This window comes from Habropoda laboriosa, unplaced genomic scaffold (assembly GCF_001263275.1).
Source record: "Habropoda laboriosa isolate 0110345459 unplaced genomic scaffold, ASM126327v1 scaffold204, whole genome shotgun sequence".
In the NCBI taxonomy this organism is placed as follows: Eukaryota; Metazoa; Arthropoda; class Insecta; order Hymenoptera; family Apidae; genus Habropoda; species Habropoda laboriosa.
In genome coordinates, this window is record NW_017100385.1 from 983,875 (window position 1) to 1,009,299 (window position 25,425).

Below are 25,425 nucleotides of genomic sequence, written 5' to 3' on the forward strand. Positions count from 1 at the left end.
ACGACTCGAGCGCGGACTGAAGTCGAGCGCGGCCGGCGTGAGGTGAGCGGAGGTGACTTGCGACTCGACTCGACTCGACTCGACTCCGCTCGTCTCCCCTCGACTCCCGTCGACTCGACTCGCTTCTGCCGCGGCCGCGCCGCGGATTCGCGACCTGCTCTACACGGACGTCGCACAGGTATACGTGTGCACGGACGTAACTTTCGTACGAGATGCCCTGCGCTCTATGAAACATCTCTTCCTTCTTCTTTTTTCCCCCTCGAATATTTCGTTTTATTTTCTTTCTCTTTCGTTGTAGGTATTTTGGTAGGTGGTTTCTCTTTATCTGCGGATAGAATGGAACTTCTACGTTGGATGATCTTCAGGTTTGATCGAGGCGTTCTAGTGCAGGCTGTTTCACTTTGTCAGACCTCCCCCTCGCGCGAGCGCGAGAACGGCCTCGTGGATACGCCCGTGCATAGGCGGCTTCTCCGCGCCATCGCTCGACCGCGGTTGCCCGCGGTTTTGAGTGTTGGAACTGGGGTTATGATTCTCGAGGATTTAAAGTGTTACATGTAACCAGGTGGGGTGGAAACGTTGACTTTTCGAAAGTATCTGTGGTCGGAGGTGTAATATTTTTGGAATACTTCTGACAATTTCTGTATTGTTTTATAAGATATCGTAGCTGAAATATAGCAATAATTGCCGTACCCATTTACATAAAATTGAAGTTACTGTTTTAACGTGCTTATAAATTTTTCGAAGCAATATAATGTTTTTGGAAATTTAAGTTTCGCGGGTTGAATTTGAAACGTTGGGAATGTAAAACAGTTTCGAAACAACTTGTTTTACTGGATTGTTTACTAAACTGTTATTACTACAATTATTATTACGACGTTATTACTCATAAATGAACGAGTACAAGTTCTAATAGCACATTAATAGGAGAGGTCTAGCTGAGAGGCTGTTATAAGTATGTACTACTTACACCTATTAACAACAGAAGTTTAAAAAAGCAGAAGTGCCATTAAAATGATACATGTGCAGTGTCTTAAGGTAAATATAAAATGTTTTAATAGATCGTTTGAGAAAATGAGTGAATGTAAAACCTGTTTCGAATATTTCTTACTGTCGCTATAATAGGTTCGGGATTTTTATATCAGAAAAAATTATGTCAAATACTTTTTTTTTTTATAATGTCAAATTTTTTTATCTTCAGCTAGAAATAATTTATTCTAATTCGTTAATACTTATACTTATTGTTCGGATACTGCAAAATTTTCTTGTCGAGCAATGAGTGATAAAAAATTCAATTAATAAAATATAACGAAACTGTGATAATATCAGAATGGATTAGAAGGAAATAATATCTCGTACTGTAATACTTCGAACGCAGAATCGACACGAAACAAAAGAATAATAATTTCCACGTGTAAATTTCTGATCGGTATAGTTCGTCTGATACATATTGGAATATATTTTACATCGTAAGCACTTTCTTTCTTTCACGTGGTTGCAACTTTCTATCAAACAAAATGCATCGCTTTCTGTATATACAAAGTAGTGGCACCGATCTCACGCGACCATTTAAAAGTAAAATCTTCGCGCCCGTACAATTGTCCGAACATAGACAATCTATCTCTATCCGAGACCGTCAACAATTACGCAAAGTTCATATAGAAATCTATAAAACACTTCACTTCGTCTTAATCAACCAAAGTAAACATTATTGTGTAAAAAAATTCGTGTAGTTTATTCGCGAACATTCGTGCACTCTATTACAGAATCCTCGTCTTTCTCATTTGCCTTTTTGATTCGACCATTAACAACGATATTAATCTGCACGTTTTTCTCGAATAACATGCTGTCATTCTCGATAATTTCCGCGGCGGAATCGTTCCCAGTACCGAGAAAATTAATTTCGATCGACCGAAGTGATTACTGATTACAGACGAATCGTCGAAAACACCCGACAGTATCTTCCAACGAGGCAGATGTTAATACGAGACGAGCATAAGCACATAGTTGTAAGAGAAAGATAGTAAGGGAATATATTAAATCTCACTCGAATTAATTCTGTAGTTTTTCTAATATTTTTGCCTACCATCTGTTATATAAGATAATTTGAAGAAAATTGCGTTTAAAATTCCGAGTACAACGTATACACATATAAAGAAAATGTTCTTAAAAGACACTCGTCAATTGATTCGACAAAATTTCGTGTTTACGTGAAAATATGTATATACGTAATGTACATAACCTAATATGAAAGTTTCTTAGAATATTCTAAAAGGTTCGTACCTTTAAATTGCTTCAAACGTTTCTCCAAAAGTCCATTTTTCGACTGCACCTCGATGTATATGTTCATGTAACTCCTTATAAATAACCGTTTGTAACGTTAACGAGAGAGTCATCGAGTCGAAGGAGAGGTCTCGCGAGCGCGCACGCCCCAGCCTCGAGATTGTCCTTTTTGAATTTCCTCCGGGGCCCCGGCGAGTAATGCCGTGTGTTACATAATTGAAAGCGTAGGAAGCGGATTGATTAACACACACGGGAGAGGAGAAAGGTTGCGTCCATATAGATTGGTGGTGGCTTTTATGCGAATCGCGCGAAGCGGTTCTAGGAGAGACCCACGTGGGTGTCATCACAAGCGCGCGAGAAAAAAACGCAGCCAGCGCCACAGCGAGGAGATTATAGACGCTGCACGCCCGATGGAATATACGAGCCGCGCCAGCGCCTCTCCAATATCGTGGAAAGAACGACGAACGACGCGACAACGATAATCGCGAGTTACGATTTCCTCGATCGAAACAAATCCTCCATCATTCTTGATTTTATTCTTCACTTTGTAGTGATTCTTTCTTCAAACTGTTTGGCGAAGATGCCATGCGAAACGAAACTTTGTTTCAATGAATAATTAAGAAGGTGTTCTCGTGTGGACAAATGGTTTTTAAGGTTATTACTTGGAAATGAATAATAGAAGAATGAATGATGCTACAACATTGGCGTTTTCTACACCCTTTTACTGATGTTTTAACTGCTTAAGGAAAAGATTGCAGTCGATTATGGACAAGATTTTAGGAGATAAAGACCCTCGTATACTTCGTGCCTGAGAAATTCTTTCCATTCCTGCACTGGTAAGTAATCCTGTGTTGATTTCACATTATCCAAAACCACAGTGACAGGATAAATTTTGTCAAGATTCAGATGACAGGTTTATTTAGAGTTTCTTATGTAAATTTAAAAATAATGTTTGAGTTTACATTAAAATATCTTTGTAAACTGAAATAAACGTCTTTAAATATATAATCTGATTCAGTAATTATTCCATGCATAAAATTGCCTAGATTGTCTGAATGTATTTTTTTTTTTTTTATTAGTTATCCACTTTTATGATGGAATTGAACTGATTCAGATTGAAAATACTTAATGGAAGAGTGATTGTACGTGTTGTTCCGTTATTAGGGACGATCGCCTGGTAATTACACGCTTTGTATTCCACCTGTTTTGTTCGTTGCGTTAACGCAACGCAGCTGGCTCGCTTTAACGCTTCGTTAACGCTGAACACTTCGTTACGGGGAACCGTATTCCACGAAAGTAAGGACTCGGTCTGGCCGAGTGCGTTAATTATCGGGAAACACGAAACGCTGCGACAGCCGCGGCGAATTATAATTCAATTAAAAGCTGAACGTGTCGAACGGGTGACGAGCGTTCAAGACCGCAAACGTGATCATGGAACTGGTTCCTAGGAAAGGGGTAATGTTTGTCGATTTTTCACTTGGTGGAATTTGTTCAAAGTTTTTTCTAGGTTAGAATAGTTGAAGAAAGGGGGAAAGCGTAAAAAGTTTTTGTGAATGTTAAGTGATAAAATAATTTGGTTAAGTTAGGTTAGGTTATCGAAAAATTGGTGGTAAAATCGTGAACTTCGAAAATAGGTAAGCCTTTAATAATGGTATCAAATTAAAAAATAAGTTAAGTAATAGAAACAAATTAGAATTATGAAATGTTAGATCAGCTTAGCAAGAGAAAACATTCCATAAATTGAAAATTAGTAAATTACATGGAAAATTTAAATATTTCTATCGGTAATTATTCTATATTGAAAAAAAAGGTTAATGCGCCATAAATAATTTGTAGTTTTAACAGGACCGTAACCAAAGGTTACTAACTTTCATAGAAAAATAACTTTTCTACTAATTCTCTTTCTGAAACATACCATAAAACGCGTAACTAAGAAAAATGTCACACAAAGTATAAGATTTTTCTAAAAAAAATCCTTTATTCTGGAAAAGCCACACTTAAGAATCATAAAGGTATTAATACCCCAAGGTATCAAGATCCCGACTTTCCTTATTGAAAATTCCTACCAAGATGCTACTTAGAATTTTTAATGAAAAATTGTACCGATTTCACCTTGATGAACTAGAAACAAACTCCCGGAGAATCTCGAGAAAAGAATCGAGCAGAGTGAATCTCTTCAATCCGATTACCGATCCAAAACCGCGTAACTGTTTTCGTGCGCATACGGAATGAATGCACGTGTGTGCCATGTCTAGCGTGATACAAGGTGGTGAACGTAAAACTGAGCGTACAAGCTGAATATTTAAAAGATTATACATTAAGCCGAAAAGGTAGGCCACGATTGTCCAAGAGCGTTGTATCGTCGCGATTCAGTTCTGAGCGTTGTGTGTATACATATGCATACGTATCTACGATGGAACTGTTGTATCGATAATGTTGTCAGAAATGAAAAATTGCCGTTCATAATGCCGTATCGCCGTATGCACCTCAAGGCCAACTTGTTTAAGACCTTTTAATTCATACTACGTGGATATCTTGAGATCTATGCCTGGGTCGAAATAAGTTCGTAGTACAGTAGTGCACACATAAGCGTCCGCATTTTTGCACACTTAAGCGTCCGTCGCTATCCCCACCAATTCTTGGAAGTGGGACTCGGAGTGGAATTCGAGCGTTCCGAGTGAAACAAAGTAATTCGATATCGACTCCTGTATGTGAACAACTGACACTTGATATATCGGTATCTCACTCAGGCACATCTCCTCTCTTTTGTTTAGTTAAATTCGCAGAAGTCACCTCCTCACTTATGTGTGCACTACTGTAATTTGTGGATGGAATACCCTGTCGTGACGGAAGTATTAGTGAAATTTAAATTGAAGCGGATATCTTTTTCTGGTTTTCTCCTTTTTTAAGGTTAAACAAGATGGTTTTTTTCATGATGTATCAGAAATTGTGGAAATTTTTCTTTATACCGTTTTCTTGGATAGTGTTCGAAGTGGATATTATTTCGTTTATTTTCCTTCTTTTGTTAAGGGTGAAGAAGATGGCTATTTTTTGTGATGTATTGGAAATTCTGGAAAATTTTCCCGGTACCGTTTATCTTCGTAAAGTGCAGAATTACCTCTGAGATCCTTCTAGGAAGTCAAATGCGTAAATAAGGAGTACATACATTGTAATTTTATTAAGGTCTAAAAATAGATAGGTTCGCCAAGACGTTTGTTGTACTAGTAATGAGGATAAAAATACGCGCATAGTAAATACATGTAGGTATCAGGATCTAAGAGTGTCGGAAAGTGTAAAACTGATATTCTTAATGCAAAATGTATTTACTGATTTTTATCGCAGTTGTTACAAGATTCTTATACCGAACAGCGAATACATTTATTTTGTCATGCATAATATGGGTATCAAGACAGAGTAGATTGAAGACGCTTTTCGTGCTTACAAAAAGCTGTAAGACAAAGTTACGATTTCAGAAAGATCTAATTTTAATTTCACTTTTAAGTGAACATATTTTTGCACAATGAACGCGAGTCACAATTACAATTACTCAAGTGTTCAACAGTGTGAAAAAGATAATCTACCGTGATAAAGATCAACGTGTATAATTTTAGTTATACTCCTTTTTATATTTTCGTGTTACAGAGATAAAAAAAAAAGAAATTCACTCTTTGTGAAAAGTATCTTTAGCTTAAAGAATATTCATATGATTCTTTTAAAATTCAAATTTTTTTAAGAACATTATAAATAGTTTCTTCAAGGACTGGACATATTTATACTCTGATAAAGAAGTTCTTAATTAAACAAATATAACCATAGGAGAATGTAAATTTCCTCATAAATAGAACATTAATAATTTCTACCGCAGTGATCAAAAACTTTAAAGAAAAAACAATTCTCAACTAAATTACAATTAAAAACGATAAGATTCTACTGAAGACAGGAATGTTTTTTTTTTGAAATTCTTAATTAAACAAATAGCCGCAGGTCTTTGTTACTGAAATATACATTTCCTAATAATAGAAAATTAATCATTTCTTCTTCAGTGCCCAAGAACTTGCATCTTCCAAAAAAAAAAAAATATTTTGAACTAAATTCCTAGTAAAGCCAGAAATGTCTAATATAGAATATTAAAATTTGCCAAATTGAAGATATTGTTTGAAATCAAATGTTCTTATAAACCCAAGAACACTATGAATAGCTTCTTCAAGGACCAGAAATGTTTGAAAATTTTTAGTTAAACAAATAACCATAGGCCTCTGTTACCAATAATAGAAAATTAACAATTTCTTCTTCAGTGACCAAAAGCTTGCATCTTCCATTAAAAAAAAAAAAAACAAAAAATCCTAAGCTAAATTAGGTACTATTATTGCTAGAAATATCTAATATAAGATCATCAAATTTACCAATATCCAGTATATTGTTTTAAATCAAAGATCATTCTCAAAAGAAACGAAACGTTCTCCTAGACCCAAGAATATTACTAATCCCTTTTCAATGGCTGAAAAGGCTCAGTGAAAGGAGTCCCCGCTTGACTCCTGTCGTTCGTAATATCCGCATTACCATCGCGAGGTCCCGGCGCGTAACTAAAAAACAGCAACGCGCTAAGCGGGTCAACGCGTATGGACGAAACGCAACAATAAACGGAAGAAGAACGACATTCAAAGAACCGTAAAGTAAACCGAGAAAAACATGACGCTCGGCCGGCCTTCGTTCACCTGTTAGACAGTATATGTATGCAGGTATGTATGCCTGTATGTGTGTACAAACGGCCACGAAACTTTACGCCGCGCGTAAAGTGCATTGTGCTCGTTAATGCGTTAGGAAGCGAGTAATGCCTGTCTATGGGTATAAATATTTATACAGAACAGGCGGAGCGTGATAAAAATGAAGCGACAGTGGCCCGCTACCAGTACGGAGATCCCGCGAAAATGAGCATCCTGGAAAAAACGATTACTCACGCCGACCTGCCGCGCAAGAAGAAAATGCTTATCGATGAAAATTAACATACCGCGAGCCTGTGATTTATTGCACGAGAAATGACAAGTCAATTCCGTTTTCTCGAAGAAGAACCGACGATAATGTCTCCCAGACGAGAGTATAAACGCGATAGAAACTCTGCGCTTCGTCTGAATATTGTATTCGAGAAATTTTTAATTGACGACTATCTGTAGGGTAATTTTCTTCCTTTTTTTTTATTTTGTTAGGGGAATTTTAGAGTGGAAGTGTAGACGGAGTACTTGCCTTATTGGGAATTCCTTCGACGTTTCTTCGTTGAGTAATCCTGATTTATAGATGTGACAGAGTCCTCTCACAGTTGATTCTGATAGAACGATATTTCGCGATAGACGAGGACCGTTAAAAGGATATTGCCGATGAGTCGGCTAATGATAGTAAGATCTTGCGTCTGACTCGTTGATTCAAGTTTGTTCAATCGAGAAATCGTTTCATTCTTTAATTGGAAGGCTTACTTACAGTCAGGTAATATTGCACGAGTGTCTTACTAATTTAATGGATATCATTTAACTGTATTCTATTTTAATTTCACTACTTTAACTGTGAGAATCGGTAAAACTAAAAGTTTGGTAAAAGTAGGTTTGAAATTGATGTTATGGCGATCAGTAGCCATTTACCTCATTTTCATTCATTTCAATGATAGAGAATTTATTAAAAATTTCTTTGAATTGACAACGTCCTTCTGGAAACGCACAGTGGTTCCACAAAACTGCCAAATTTCTAGTGCTTAATGAAAAATTCATTCACACTGTTCAAATTAGTTTTTATTCACATTATTGTTAGGAGTAGGTGTATCTTTCAACACACCCAAAGGAAACAGCCTAAATATTTGAAAACGAAAAATGTATGAATCACAGAGTATTATATCAATATTATCGAAGCAGATTTGAAAAAAATGTCAAACTTCAGTTCAACCAATATTACCGATCATGCACTGCCCACTTTAGGCTACTTTCATAACGATCGGCACGCCATTCTCATCGAATACTCAAAGAAGGAAACTTCAATGCTCATTCAACCGTAATCTACTTGAACACTTAACCCGCGGTGCATCGTAATACATTCAACATCATCGCCTCTATTCTACGAACGGCATCGATGTCTCTCTCCCTCCATGCGGTGCTACTTGAACGAACGATTTCAAGAGTGGCCGGTCGGTCGGCTCGAGTCGGCGGGTGACTCCCTGGCGTTTCCACTTCTGCGCGATCGGGGTGATGTCGAGGGGATTTAGGAAAGCCACGGTAGCCGGTGTGTAACCGCGGCGAAACCAGCAAGGACAAGAGAGCCGATCCAGCCGGTGGTGCACAGGCCAGCATAAGTGAGTGAGTGTGTGTGTGTGTGTGTGTGTGTGTGTGTGTGTGTGTGTGTGTGTGTGTGTGTGTGTGTGTGTGTGCGCGCCGATCGGCCGGTGCAACGCGGACAGAGAAACGCGAAGAAGGACGGTGGAAGAGGCAAGTAGGAGCAGGAGTAAAATCCGAGGGATATAAGTTTCTTGCGAAAAGGTTGGAAATTTCTGCGAACAGTATGGGTGGATCCATTGGTAAACTATTATAATCGAGTTAACCCTCTGTAACCGCATTTTTCTTGGTTCGTGAGAAGAAAAATTACGGTTGATTAGAATTTTACATTTTGATGGGGGAAGCAAGCATAAATTGTTGGTAATAATGTAATGGTAATGAGACATATAAAATATGGATAGGTACACTGTCGTTGGTAGATATTAGGACACCCATTACAGAAAGTATTGTATGATTAAAGTAGATTTTTTTCGCTCGATTTAGAACCACATTATTTTATAAGATTCCAAGCTGAATCATTTTTCTTAGGATCTTAATAATTTTGTAAGGTTCGTTTCACATTCGGTAAGTGTGTTAATACTTATGAATGGGACGCCTAACTAAGGCATATGGCGTTGTAAAGGGTTAAGGGAAATAAAAAATAGAAGGGAGGAAAAGTGTGGAGCATGAAATGGGGTTGTAGGAGCTGAGTGAAAATTTCCCGGTAAATCGTTAAAAACAAGAAATTGATTTTTCTTCTAAGATGGTTTTTATAAAACTATTAAAGATGAACACCATTACACAGCAAGTTAACGCACTTACAGGGTATAGGAAGGAAAGTGTGTAACAGGTTAAAAGTGAGGAGGGATGGCGAACACCAAGAAGTAGAAGTAAAAGCAGGGAAATTTTTGGAGAGAAGTTTGAGACTTTCTACTTGATCACTTCAATTATCTGATATAAATTCACTGAATTTTTGCACGTGGAGTCGTTTAAAGGCTAAATGATTCTGAAATATTATGTCAGCATATTGGAAAAGAAGAAAAAGAATATTTGATATTTAAAACGTGTCAGAAACTCGGTGAAACGACACTTGGAGACTTGTATTGAAAGCCAAAGAAGTCATTTTGAGCAAATACTTTAAAGATAAAAATGTAACTCAGTAACAAGATAAAATAAGGCAAACAATTTTGTTTATTACTTCTATACCTCTAATTTATTTTAACACACCCTGCATAAGTTTCTGCAATAAAGGTAAGAAATTTTTTACGGATCGAATGAGTGAATCCATTGGTAAAATTGCAACAAAATAAAGAACAACAAAAGGCACAAATAAAAAGCGAACGCAAGGCATCAAATAGGTTTTCAAACGTAAAAACGTGAGAATTCACCTATTAATTGCGTGAATTTCTTGCTTACAAATTAAATCATGAACCAATAAATATTGCAGTATATCGTATAAAATATGCCTCACTTCACATTCCACATAGATACAGCAATACAACTAAAAACAAGAATCTCAGAATAAACAAATCATAGCATTTAAAAACGTACACCTAAAACTTCGTTAAACGTTCCTAAAACATCATCAAAATAAGAAAACCGTACAATCAGAAACAAAAATTAAAAACAAACACAGAACGCAGCAATAAAATACGCAAGATAAATCCTCGTATCGACAGAAAACCAAGGAATGCAAGAGCCTCTTGGAAAAGTTTGAAAAACTCCGCACACAGTACACTCGGCTCCGTCGCTAAAACCTAATCCAACCTAACCAAAAAAAAAAAAAGGAAAACAAAACAGAAGAAAGGTAAAAAAAAATCAGCAAGAGAAAGAACGATGCACAGAGAGCATGAAATAGGGTATAGAAGGTGAAGCATCGTATTAAAAGGAGGAAGGGATGCGAAGTGAAAAACGCCTCGGTGGCCAAAGGACAGAAGCTCGTTTCCCGTTCGGCCGAGAAAGAAGCGGCTACTCAAGAGAGTAGAGGGAGGTAGCTAGAAAGAAAGAGAGTGTGTGCACAGCGAGAGGATCGCCGGGAGAGGGATATGGTACAGCGAGTGGCGTGCATTCTCGCGCACACGCTGCCTCCCCTCTCAGCCGTGAACGTTTCGCGTGCACGTGCAACAAGGTATCGTTGCACGTGTGCGTGTACAAAGTAGGTCCATCGGGAAGCCGGAGAGACGGCGAATGAATATCGCCGTCCCCTCGGCGGTCGGTGCGACCAATCCGCGCGTAGCGCGAGCTGCGTGAAGGCGGAACGCGGCCTCTTCGCGTATATCTGCGTATTTATTATTCAGTTTGCAAATACGTGGCAAAAATGATCTCTCTCGGCGGCGTGCCTCCGCGCCAAGAGAGATCTGGCCAAGGCAACAGGCAACAGGACTGCCACGGCCGGGAGGTGGAGCCACGAAGGTACGGAGCAGGGCACACCGGCGGAGATATCGGCCGTTAATTTGTTAGAAACGCCACCGGCACGGACGATTGCACCGTCCGCATCTATGTACCTACCTTGTGACTCGCGCGGCTCGAAGAACGGACGGGCCGCCGCGCCGCCACGCTCTCGCCAAACGACAGACGACATTTTCTAATCGCTGCCGCTGAAACACGACAAAATGTCCAGAGAGTTCTGTCCGATCGTTTGTTTAGCGGATAGCGACGGCGGAGATTGGTTGGTGGGTTCGATGCGGTGAGGTTAGAGGAATGTTCTTAACATGATTTTCTTTCGTTGTTTCAATTGTTCGCTATCGTTTGAACAGATTGTTGTTGCTCTTGTGTTGATTTGTTTGACGTTGGAGTGAAGAGGTTTTAGGATTTGGAGGAATGTCGTAAGATGTATTTCTTTGGATGTTTGGATTGTTTGGTGTCATTTGTAGAGTTAGAGATGTTATATTACGTGGTGTGTTAATTTGTTTGATGTTAGAGTGTTGTTGGTTAGGTTAGATAGGATTTTGGCTGGGTTTTAGGATTTGGAGCAATGTTCTAAGATTTACTTTGGATGTTTGGTTTTGTTAAGAGGATTGTTTGGTGTCCTTTCAACAGATCATTGTAGAATTTGAGATATTAATTTGTTTGGTGTTAGAACGAAGAGGTTTTGGGATTTAGAGCAAGGTGTTAAGATGATTTTCTTTGGACGTTTGGATTGTTTGGTATCCTTTCAAATAAATCGTTGCAGAGTTAAAGATGTTGTATTGCATGGTGTGTTAATTTGTACAATGTTAGAGTGTCGCTGATTAGGTTAGGTAGAATATTAGGTGTGGCGGTAATTACTGTGTAATTGTAAAATTATTGCACGTGGTAACTATTGCACAATTCCAGGCAGGATTTCTTACGTAAAAGTCTTGGTTAAGATAGTTTGATCCTTTCTGAAGAAATCTTCAAACTCGATTTTCATGAAAATAAAATTATTTAGAAGAAAAATTCACTGTGTATTTTCACTTCAATTTTAGATAAAGTATATCTCATTTCTAATTACACTATTTCTACGCTGTTACTTTTAAATCTTTCACTCCAGAAGATTTTCACTCCACTTTCTATTTTTATTAATAATTAGTGCAACATCGGTGAAACCTAGCAAATCCGATATTTCATACTTTGGAGCACACACGAGTGGCCAAATAAAAAATTACAAATATTTATCATTCGGCTACTATAATTCGAAAAAAAAAATAAATAAATAAATAAAACACCGAGAGAACTTTTAATTATTCTGACGTTAGAGAAGCTGAATAAATTTGAATCACGTGCAATTAAGGGAAAATTGCAGACATTTTTCGCCGAGTAATTGAAATGCAAAGAAACGTTGGGAGATCGTAGGTAAGAAGCTCGAGGCGGTTTCGATGAAGACGTCAATGTGAATTTTTTTAGAAGCCTTATCCAAGACAATGGAGAGTGAGGCTCCGATAGTCCGGCAACAACGGGACTCGAGCAGTAGCGGATTATTCCGCGACGCCGAAGCATGGAACAACGATCTTGGAAACGGCTTCAGACGCTCCAATAGACCTCTACTGCATTCGAATGCGCTTGATATTGAAATTAAAGCAGAGAACGTTGTAAAATCAACGTTCTGACCAATCGTTTCTTTGTATGTACCGGTGACTCATTGAAAAGCATGATACTCCTAGAATTCTACTCGATAAACATAGAGGCAACACTTTGAAAAAGGAATACTCTGTAAACGTCGTTTTTTCTTAAATTTGGAAATTTGTGTTAAAAAATGATTGAGAAAAGTGTTTTAGCGAATTTTCAATAAAATATAAAAAACAATTAAATATCCCGAAGTATTCGTTTTTCAATTCTCAACAATTTTCTCATAAGTGAATAAATCGATTAAGTTTTTTAACATACACTCGCGCATTTAACAGCATAAAATGTAGATTTTTTTCAATTTATCAGTTAAACGACAAATATTTCATTGAAAAGTGCTATTTGTAAATCAAACAATTAGGATTAAGAATATCATCAATTAGGTACGTAAAATTAAAAATGACACAATCCAGATACGAAGTAAAAATCACCAGTCCAACGTGATACCATTCATTCTCAAGACTCAACACGTATACCTCATATATTTAATTCCACCGATGAACAATTACAGCGTCGTTAATGACGTTATAAGACGCCACGCGAGCAGACACGGGGCAATCGTCTCTAGCCATCGTCCTTAGTTACGTGACAAAATGTGAAGGAACGACGATCTCGAAAAGCGGCCCGACGCCGGCTCGGTTCGTTGAAATGACCGGCTCGCGCGAATTTTTCTATGAACATCGCCCAAGAACAACGTATTCTGACATTGTCCGTTAACGCGGTGTGTCTAGTACGCTGGCATTGTATTGTATTCCTCGCACGAATCCGATGTTGATAAGGCGCACAGAGTCAAGTGATTCATTTCCCTAATATGTCTACGCGTCGAATGACAATCGAGAGTACCGTTCGCGCTTCTGTTTCTTGTTATTTCAGCCTCTGATAGAGTCAGAGTTGTAGCACGGCTGTATGGCGTGGCTCGTGTAAAACAGGCCACCTAATTATCTCCTCTAGGAATGGCGGTAGGAGAAAACTTTTGTACGTAATTTACCTGGTTTCACAAAAGGTGAATGAAGAAGTGGCAAAAAATGACAGAAAGTTTCTCGTTTGATTGAAAATTTTAAAAAATCGAAGGTCATTTTAAGGTGCTACTGTTGCGAATGTTCAAATGCACAGTGTTTGCTGCAATATGCAGTAGAAAAAATGGCGTTTAACAAAAAATTTTCTCACCTCTTGAAACGATTTAAAGTACGTCTAAAATTTTTCTCGTGCCACCATAGCTAGAGAAGATAATTGGGTAGCCTGTTTTGCACGACTCACCCTGTATATCGTATTAAAATGTTAATTATTTATACAGTACAGAAGGTGATCTGTAGCGTATGAAACCTACACTACTGTTCATGAGTATTAGACCACCCGTTATATTGGTACAGCAATATTCTTCGCGAAAATTAGTGCTCATCATACTCCGAGATTCCAGATAGAATAATTCTGTTCAGGATCTTCACATTCGGTAAGTGTCTTGGGAAGTGCACTTCGTTTGAAAGTAATGAAAAAAGTTCATAGAAACACAAGTCCTCTGAAAGTGGTTTTCACGTGTTACAGGACACCCTGTGTATCCGATATATGAATCCTTTCTTCAAACGCACCACCCGTTCATGCATCCTTCGTCATTTTCATAAGCATTCTTAATCCATTTTGAGTGTACATCTAACTTCAGCCTTCTCTTCCTTCTATCATATTTCAATTCTACTTTTTCCTCTTACTCTAACCCCGTCATTTTAATAAGCATTCTTAATCCATCTTGAGGGTCTACATCTAACTTCAGCCTTCTCTTCCTTCTATCATATTTCAATTCCACTTTTTTCTTCCTACTCTAACCGATAAATTCAAGTTAAATACCGAGGGCAGACTACCTTACGTTCTTTCTTATGTAAACAGTCGATCCCCTAATCGGATCATCTTTGAAGAAAAAACGTGTACAGAACTGAAGGTGTATTACACGTTGATTGAAGAAATCAAAGAGAAAGAACGATGGCGTACAACGTTTTGCTCGGCTCTCCTTTCGAGAGCCCGGGGGGAGAGGTCTGGTTTGTGAAATTCGTTCTCACAGAGAAAGTAGAATTACGTCAGTACGCATTCAGCCGTAAAAAGAGGATCGTCGCGGCGACGCAGAGCACCGTATCGTTGCTTTTCTTCGGCCGCCTGCGTTCGCCCGCCGCGCGATGGTCATTTACACCTTCTTCGCGTGTTCCTTGCACGCCATAACATTTCCGCACACCACGATATCATCTCCTTTCTTCCTTTCGCCTTGCACGTTCTTTGAAGTTCGTCCTACACTTCCTGATCTTAAATACCCGAGGAAGTGCCGATCCGATCGGCCAGCTCGAAGGTTCCTCTCCTTTCCGCGTGGCGAATGTTTCGAAACCGAGGCAAATCTATGGGATAAAACGTGGATAGGATAGGATCTCCGCGTAGAAGATTTTTCGATGATTCTTATGGTAATTAGAGAAATTAGGTGTTCGGTGTGTTTCCAGGGGAATTTTTCAACGTGGAATTGGCGAATGTTGCGCGGCCAGTGATACGGTCCATCACTGGTCAGACGCCCGCCAAATTTCTCTGAGCGCCATGAGTGTGTCACCGATGCACACGGTCTTCCATATTTTATTCGTCGATCAGCGATTGAGACGTTGAATTTGTGTATATATCAATCTCTGATAAATATTAACAAGAATTTAAGGAGTTGCTGAATTTTATGTAAAAGTTGTAAATTCGACCAATTGTGAAATCAGGATTCTTTTCATACCTACAATCAGAAAGATTTATCAGTTATTTTATCTAAGTGTAAATTCGACCGATTGTGTAATCAAGAACTTTTATGCGTACAGTAATAGAAAGATTTATAAATTATTTATGATACACTCGATGAAAAACGGCCTACATAAAGTAGTACGCTGATAACGTTGAAATTAGAGGGGAAGAAACTGGTGTTTTTTCCCTGTTTATCATTTTCTCGGTTCCTCGCATTTAGATGCATACAAGATGGGACAAAAACTTACAGCATTTGCTGGAATAAATCCAGAAATGACAAGACGTATCCGCGATTCCACAATTGCGGAAGTAATGGTAATTCTTTTACTATCTTCAGTGACCTTGAATGACCTTTAACGATAACATTCCGAAATCACCGCAATAGTAGCTATCACACAGCGATAAAAAAAAAAAAAGAAATATAGCGTTCCATTTAAAAAGTTACAAATGACCTTGAAATTTTCTCTACGCCTCCACACACGTGAATGGTATTCGCATAATCACATTATGTACCCCTTCCTATTATGCAAGTTTTGTGTATAACATTTTACCGTATTGTTACAAATAATAGAAATATTTCAGGTGGACAAATTTCTTGTACCACCCTATATATATATATATTTGACTTTACCTAAAGTATAGTTACATTTAGTTCACACGTACGAATTATGCTTAAGAGAATAAGAGTGAAATTATAAGCGTGACGAGCCACAAAGCATGGCCACCGATGTATATCTTTTAAATCAGTTTAATCGATGATGCAATAGTTTCGCATCGCTAAATGACTCCGCCAGATTGTTCACAATCGATACCGCCCATGAAAACGATGACTTGGTGGAATGTTTATGGTCCACTTGCGTGACACAAATTTATTTATCAACTTTCATTGTATTGTTTCGCGTTTAACCAACGTTTATAGTATCTTCCCCCGAAATGATGCCTCTCGCAAAATTGTACTTCTCGAAACGAATTACCAGATATAGCGTTGACAGTCGTTCAAAACAAATTACCAGATATCGCGTTGACAGTCGTTCGAAACAAATTACCAAATATCGTATTGATGATCATTCAAAGCAAATTATCAGATATTATCTCGATAATTGTTTAAAAACACATTAGCAAATATCGCATCGATAATCATTCGAAACAAATTACCAGATATCATCTTGATAATCGTTCGAAACAAATTACCAAATATCGTATTGATTATCTTTCGTAATCAGGAGAAACAGATGTTTCATACCTCGAAACTCGCACAACTGCATTTATCAACGTACTGGCGGATTTTCAAAATCATTTTTTTTTCCAATACGAAGCTTTAAATCAATAAATGTTGTTCTTTTTTTTAGATTGAACCACGATTTTGGGGACACCCTGTATACATAAAACCTGTAAAAAAATTATAATATAAGAAATAAAGATACGTGAATATAGACAGAGAAAGGATAGAAATGATTAAAAAAAAAAAGAAAAAAGAATGGTCTAAGACAAATGATCTCTGTAATTAGTAAACTTATCGTAAGGCAAAAAGAATCCTCTCAATTTTTCATTTACTGCTCATTATGCCGTTTCGCAACTCGCTCAGGCTCCTCCCCTCGTAAAGCGGTCGCGTTTAACGTTTCCACGCAGGTTTTCTTCACTCCATTTCCCTTCAAAAACGCACAGTTCAAAGTTCATGGCATTTTACGCCCTACTTCCTCCGACGCTCGGTACCTTCAAACCGTAACGCAACCTCTCCCCATGGAGAAACGCGACGAATTAGAATCCGCACCGCTCGGAGGTTTCTTCTTAAAACGTTACAGCACGATGTAACGAATGGCCGAGTAAAACTCTACCGGGTAACTTCGTTCTTTCTGAGAATTCCTTTTTTCCCGAACCAGTGGAGAACACCTTATACCGAGCTCGAACTTCCGGCCGCTGGAACGTTAAAGCTGGATTTTCCAGGTGAATTATTTACGTGCCTGCTTGTGAAAGCCACACAGGGTCTTCGCCCTCCTCGAACTTTCATCGACGTCGTGGTCGTGGTCGTCGCATTCAATCATATTCCTTGTTCTTCTTTCGTCACCGGGGATCATCAGGCTCGCGTCTCAATGAACCTCTCTTCGATTCATTATCGAGACTTTCATCGATCTCCTCCTCGTTTCTTCGGTCGTTACGGCTCGTTTGCTCGTTTTCGGCATTGTGTCGTTTGTTACTGTTTGCCGATCTGTCGCTTCGGCTATTGTTCGTACCTGACTCTTGATTCTTTTGTAATTGGACAGATTGCTAAGGAGAATATTTTTCAGGTGAATTTCAGTGTAGTTGAAAGAGGTATACCTGTATTTGAGAAAGTAGTAAATTTGTTGTTAGCTGTTACGAAGCAAATTAACTTTACTTTAAAATCATTATTTTTATTTTTTTTTTTCACGTTATTCTTCTTGGAAAAATTCGTAGTTTTTGATAGTTGGACACGTACTAGGTGACATTAATAAAAAGGGTATTAAAGAATTGGAATTTGAAATGAAAGGAATTTTTAGATACATGTTTAATCATATTTCCTGTAGAAAAATGTTAACGTTGCTACTTTTTGCTGGAGAAATTTAAATGACATGCTTTTTAGCTGGAGAAATAGGAAGATCGTTGTAAATTAAACTCGTGTACACATAGTCCACTTTCATTGCAATAACGATGGTTTCTTATGATAATATTCAAAATTTTATTACCGAATTAGCGACATTTTAGAGCAGTTTTTACCGTTATCCACACAATGGATACTTCTTCGGCAACAATCGGTGCTAAATAAACATAATTCTCCAATGTTCCCAAGCATAAAACTCCAAAAGTACTAGCACCGAGAACAGTGTACCTTAGATGCCATAAATTCGTTCATAAAACAAATAAATAAATCATAAAACGCATAAATTTCAGGAAGCACGACTCGTTCAATTTTTTAATGAACATGTGGAAAATATACGATGGGTTCAGAAAACGATATTATCACAATATATAGAACAATTATCTGATTTTCACCAATTCAAACCGAATGGAAAACTTAATAATCACATCATAACGTTGCAAGTACCAAATTTTCAAAAACTGGTGTAACAACATTACAACTTAGTCAATACCATTGTACAATATATAATTGCAATTAATATCGAAACGATCGTTGCACTTCACAAGGAAAGAAGAATTTAAAAACAAAAAATTATTATTTTAAAAATGATCGTATATAATTGTAATTAATATTAAAACGATCTTTACGAGAAACACAATTTTATTAAATAAAACTTATCGTTATTATATTAAACATGATTCTCTACCAATAACTATGTATGCACTAAAATAAATAGATATACACCATCTTTTTGCACAATAATTGCATAATAGTTAAGACAAGAATGCTCCTAAAAATGTTACTTTTTGGTACTTGAAACGTCGCGCCTCGAAACTCTTCAATTAACATGTTCGAACACATTGAAATTTTCAATTAACATTTCGAACCCATTGAAACTTCTAATTAACATTTTGAACACGTCGAAACTCTTCAATTAACATATCGAACACGTCGAAACTCTTCGATCAACATTTAGCGGTGGATTATTTTTTTTCGTAGCTAAATAATCCACTTAAACAACACGTAGATATATATGTATATATTTTTCTTCTTCTGTATAGAATATCGTCGTAACGATCATGAGGTCTCTGGTACGAGAGGGGATTCCGACGCCGTGGCACGGCGGCAGCGACGGCCGTGTGCCCTCCTCGCTAGGAAATAAGAAATTTTCTTGAGAGATGCGAGCCTCTGCGAGGGAGGAGGCCTAGCCAAGCGAACATAGTTAATTTAGATTGTATCGCGTGAGAAGCAGGAAATGACGAAATATCCTGAGTGCCGACTTATACGCGGCGCACATCGTGTGTACCTGGGCTCGTTCCTCCTCGGCCGCGTTGCTCTTCGACTCCTCGACTCTCCTCCTCGCGACCTCAGCCCCTCCGACACGCAAGGATGATACTTTTTTTCCTATCTTCTCCCACCTTCGGCCGCCTATCTACTTATTTTTATGTTTTTCGCGACGCTTCCGCGCGAACGGCGACGTGACCGTGAGAATTTTTGACCAACCTCTCTGCGAATATATATTTTCTTTCCTTCTTTTCTTTCCTTTTTCATTTTCGAGAGGTAGGAGCTGCCTCCTCCTCGATCGTAGATAAGAGATTTCGCGCGCCAATTCGCAGTTCACCAAAGAGGTATTGCACGGGAGAGACCGTTCCATTGAGTCATTGCTCCTTGAAATCTCTCCTTGAATCGATGATTTATTGGCCTTAGTTCTTTTGTTCGTTTTTTTTTTTCGGAGGATTTTTGTTGCGCGAAAGTCGAGAAGGTGAAAGAGGAATGTCGAGGCGGGTGTGAGGGAAATGTGGATGAATTTGCGTTTGATGGTGAGTGTTTTTGCAAGTAGCTGGCGGATGTGACGCAGGAATAATTTGTCACACGCGATTGGAGACGGAGAGCATAATGAAGGCTCGGGTTCCGAGTAGGGCGCAATCGGTTCGGAACAAGTAGGTACGTATTATACGTACGCAAATACGCGGACTGTTTGCGCCACTGCTTCAAGAACAAAGCAGGAGAAACTAAGTAACTTAAGATGGAATTGAATAAATGAAATGAAAATTGTCTAACAGAAATTATTGAAAGCTCGTGGAATAAGTTAAATAATATTCTTTATGTATTTTGTGTTTTCTATTATTATTTTTAACAACTTAGAGTCTTTCTTCGAACACATTGATAATACGCATTGCGTTACATTTTTTCAAATTGTTTTACTACATGGGAATAAAATTGAATTCTTGTTGGTATAACAATTTAACACAAAAGTTTACACAAAAGTGACTCTAGTTTAAACTAAAGCTGAGTGTTTCACACATAACTCAGGTCGTAATTATCATCATAAATATTTTTTGGAAGTATTTAAAAAAAAAGGTTTTATTATTTCTGTAATGTTAATATTTTAAAAATTGTCTAATTGATTTAAACACACTTGCTGATTCTATTGTTATCAAAAGTTATATAAATTCAGGATTAATTCTCTGTTAAGAAGATAGTGAAGTTTTGACGATACGTAAAGGAACAATTGTATATGATACAAGTACTGTAACAATTAACACCGCCACTCATCCTTATTACATAACATTTATTTCATTTCCGTGACAATGGTGGTTCCCCGCTCGTTGCATAAAAATGTTCGCGATAACGTATCTGTATTAAAACATTTAAGGTAATACCATAGCGCGAGGGGTCGTAGATGAGCGATTACATATTTAATAATTAGCAGATACAACATAAAGATATAGATAGATAGATATACATATATATGTATAAGCGCTTAATGCAAAGCATAAAACTGGGTTTTCACCGTTCCACTCCCATGGAGCTTGGTCACCTGAAGAGTTACTATGCCCAATTAACCCTTTGAGAACCGTACGCTTCCCGGGCATTGCCACTTCCGACGTTGCAATAGTTTTCGCCATGTAATTTTTTCGAGTTCGTCAAGAGATCTCGGTTCAATGTTTTCTATTACGCAAGATCAATTATCAAGTCGACGTTGACGCTTGCTTTATTTAAAAGAATATATATAAAACACAGCATTTCACAATTCTATTTTACATTTTACCAAAGAGGCGATATTTTTATACAATTTTCCCTAGTAAAAGAAGAAATCGCTAAATTCTTAGAGTATTTCGGGGGCCTTGAGATTCAAGCATTAAGATATTAAAAATCATTTATGAGTTTGTGACTAGGAATCAAATTTTAAAAAATACGATACTGAAGTTGTGACCAATTTTGAAAGATTCAGAAACAAGTCTGTATGGAAAGTAATCATTTGTTTTTTTTTTTTTTTTTTTTAAATTTTAAGAAAAATATTAGCATACCCTGTTGCAAACAAGGTCACATAATCGCTATAAGGGCAAGGAGCTTCGTGTAAAGAACGGATGCAAACTACATGAATCACCGTATGAAAATTTTTGCGGGATCATAGATACCCTATTTAGAATGAATCATATACACCGGGTGTATAATGAATTTCAATAATTTATCACAGTAAACAACGTGCGTTAATTCATCCCATAAAAATTACCGCGGGGCATCTAATGAATACAGAATTTTCTGTGCAGTGCGGCACCGGCTGTTACGATCAGACCATAGGATCGAACTAAAGGGCACAGAACATCCGTCTAACAATTCCTGCAATTCCTTATCCCCGTGAATCGATTGAGCCTAGACGTTGCACATGTAGGACTCCATTTTCACACGAACCATCGACTGGTATTTCGAAATTTCGAAATTTATTCCCCGTCAATTGCCATTAATCGTTCTCCAAATATAACACCAACGCTCTTCTTCTGCCTCTTGTTTCGAGCTTATGCTGAAGTGTGTTTACTTTCACAGTAATTTCGGATACAACGGAAATCATTTTTCCTTTGAATTCTCCTATTTCATTATTGAAATGGTCTTCAGCTACCGTCAGTTGCCGTCTTTTTGACTACAGTATCCAGTCATTTTTGAGATTGAGATCAATCAGCTTAGATTCTGAATGAAGCTACAAGTTATCACTAACAGACAAAACATAGGAGCCTATTTTGAATTGAAACTACATCTCTACCTTCTTAAAGAAATAGAGGGTTTTGGTATATTGGCATTTAGCGACTTATTTGGTAACTTATTTGATATTTGGTAACTTATTGGTACGCCTAATAATATTATCTCCAAAAAGGGTACGTAACTTTTCTATCTTGGTAATCGTGTCATTTTCTTTTCGAACTTATAAACAATGCAATATCGTAAATACGAACTAACGATTGTCACCCATATTCTCATTTCTTCCACGCGTCGTGTCAAAGCAATAAAAATCAGCACAATAAACAAGGTTAGAAGTGAGGATTTCGAGAAATTGAAAAATTCACGCGAAAAAAAGTCGTATAGTAAAAAAATCGAATAAATTCAAAAAAAAAAAAAAAAAAAAAAAAACAGGTGGTTTCGCCGACGATTCAACATCGTGTTACGAGTCACTTTAAATTCATTATGCGGTCACGTATTATTACCTTGCCGGTAATTTTTGTAATTTCACGATTATATCGCGTTTCTGCAAAACTATTCTAATAATGTATATGTGCGTGCCTGCGCGAGGCGAGAAGTTTTGCTACCATTCGGCAGCAACTACCGAGTAAGGAAAAAAGAAGATGAAAAAGAAGGATATACGAAGGAGATGAAGAAGCGGAGGAGTGGCTTTCCTCAAATCTTTCACCTGTGACCCGACAAAATCACGACGTGTGACCGTCGGCGATGAATAAATTGAAGAAATCACGAAAACACCTTAAAATGCATAATCTCGTCAAATCTGATGATTGTTTAATTGATTTCTCGGAAAAATTTCAATCTTCAGCTCATCGTTGTGCAAAAATTATTTGAATGTTCTCCAGTATCGTTCGATGGTAATTGTGTCTTTGATTACGATAGTGGTCTAAGTGAAAAATCTAAAAAAATTTATTTGTCACTTATTTTGTGTTGCATCGATCTTTCCATAAAAAGTGTTTTATGAAATATTTCAAGAAATATTTTTTAATACCCCCAAGGGAAAAAGGTTGTACATATCTCGAAACGAAAAATATAAATCTTAGGCCATTTCAGGAAATATCTGAAAAGGAGAAATGTCTAACTTAGTCCACTTTCAAAATCACAAGTACAATTGTCAGATCACGACCAAGAAGCTACATATCTACACCTCGTTCGAATACGTTCGACAGTCTCCTGGCAGAAATCTTGGACGATCTGTAGGTCAGATAGGAACTACTAAAAATAAGCCGATTGAATTGGTGTAATAGAGAGGAATAAGACGAAGTACGGTCGGTTCGGTTTGCTTTCGAAAGTGATGACCCCAGGAGCAGTAAAGATGCGTGCAGGTGCTTCCTCCTTGGAAAGCATTTTATACATACGTATGGAACAACACTAATGCGATGGAGATTAGCTTACCTGGGTTCCCATGAACTATTTTTGAGCTTAATCGTTGCGCTGATCTGCTGTTATACGCTGTATGTACGTACGCCGGCTAGGTTGTAACAGATAATTACTCCTGGGGCTAGCTAGGAAGGGGGATAGACGTTCCTGGATCGCTAATGAGCTTCTGGAATATTATCGATGCTCACGGTAGCGCTTATAACTGCTTTTCAACTGGGATTGTAAATTTTCCGTTGTTCACTGACTTCGAGGGAAAGATGCGCGATTATGCACGCTGGAATATAATGGCGTTTTAAAGGTGGCTGACTGCTGCTTATACCTTCACGTGGCGGACTCTCCGTGCAAAGGAGGAGATTGAATGAAGCCGAGCCAAATGCATTCGGAAATGCAAAGCTATTCAAATAATTGCTTCCTACGGAATGAAGCTGATAAATGTATTATTCATAACGGGAAAGAAATCGTACGTTTCTTTTTTATTATTGTATTTAATACTTGGACGGTTAAGAGGTGTTTCAACAAACGGTGAAACGTTTCTCCTTTCTGACAAGTTAGGATCTCCTTTTGTGAGGTGAAGTTACAGGTTTCAATGTTGTTTCAATTTTTCTGAAACGAAGTCTATTAATCTTGGGAAAGCCAAGGTGTTGAAAGGTTGAATTTCAAATTTTACGAAAGTTTAATTTAACTTAAATTTAACTCGTTAATTACAATTACCATCTGACACAAGCTCCGTTCCTCGTGCTGAATTCTTCCTCTCTCGTTCGTGCTGAAACGATATGAGGAATTCTTTGAGAATGAAACGAGAGATAACTATAATTCGACAAACACCTCATCATCAAGAGTCAGAAGATTGAAATTATCGTTAGGAGAAGTAGGAAATAATCCCTATCTTTACGACTGATTTGTGAAGCCACGTTCATTCTATTATAGTTGCTTCCCGTTTGTTCCATTAATAAGTAACGTACACACCGGCTAACGAATTGAAGATTTTCACCGGTTTCCCCCGGTGTGCAAATCTTAACAGTCAGATCGGAGCATTTATTAAAACTTCATACCCTCTTGCCCATTCGGAAGAAACGTAACGAACAAGTAGCCCCAATTAAGAGCGAACGCAAAACAATTATGACCGGTTAAACCGTATCTATCATCGTCGTGGCTCGTATCTCTCTGCCGTTTTACGCCAGTCTGTTCATTTTTTATGTCTATTAACCTATCAGCGAGCGTTTCCCTGGCGAAGAGAATAACGAACCATTAATCACATTTCACGCAATAAAATTGTCATTGAATAAAGCACAACAGATTGCACGGCTGATGAGCCTATCTGGAACACTAGATTCGGATGAAAATTAACACGATCGCTTCAAGTAATGAGATATCTGTTTCCTTCGTATTCCACATTAATTTCCGCGAAAATCGTGCAAAATTTTAGAGGAACGTATTGAGTTTTTATACTTTCTGTGATATCGTGGGGATTAAATATATAGGTGCTATAGAACTAAATAATATTAAATTACAAATAGGAGAATGGGATGGAAATATTAAAATGTGGAAGGATCAGAATATTATGTTACTTAGGTGTCGAGGTATTAAAGTGTTGAGATATAGAAATATCTAAATATCAAAAATTTCACTTAATCAAGTTATCGAGGTGCCGAGATCGGAGGTATCGAGACGGAAATGTCAAAATATCTAAATTTCATTGTACTTTTTTCACAGAAATTCAAAATTCTCCTCCACAACGCCACAGTGTTATACAAAAGTACCTCTTCCGTGAAATAACTTCTACTAAACGATACCTCCAAGCAGTCATTCTAAAAAGCCACAGCTAAACGCCTAAAAAGAAAAAAAAATTCACTCTTACAATTATTTCACGAGACCTTTTTAAATCCATTCGGCCTCGCACAGTGCAAATCACTGAAACATGTTAACGGAGCATTCTAAGCCACCGCAGAGGGAGCCGTGCACCGGTATCACAGCGGCGTACGATAAGCAAGGTCGCGAGTCAGAGTCGTGCGCTCTGTTTCGCGAAATTTACGA

General features: G+C 37.8%; 1 protein-coding gene across 1 annotated transcript; it reads right to left on the reverse strand.

Moving 5' to 3' along the window:
• Positions 1-8,684: 8,684 nt before the first annotated feature.
• LOC108575011 lies at positions 8,685-11,151 on the reverse strand (the record flags this gene model as incomplete). The annotated part of the gene is given in 6 exon segments (XM_017937701.1): positions 8,685-8,838; positions 9,959-10,071; positions 10,394-10,456; positions 10,459-10,677; positions 10,679-10,981; positions 10,984-11,151. Coding segments are annotated over 6 exon segments (1,020 nt in total), but the record flags the coding sequence as incomplete, so codon positions are not given.
• Positions 11,152-25,425: the final 14,274 nt, after the last annotated feature.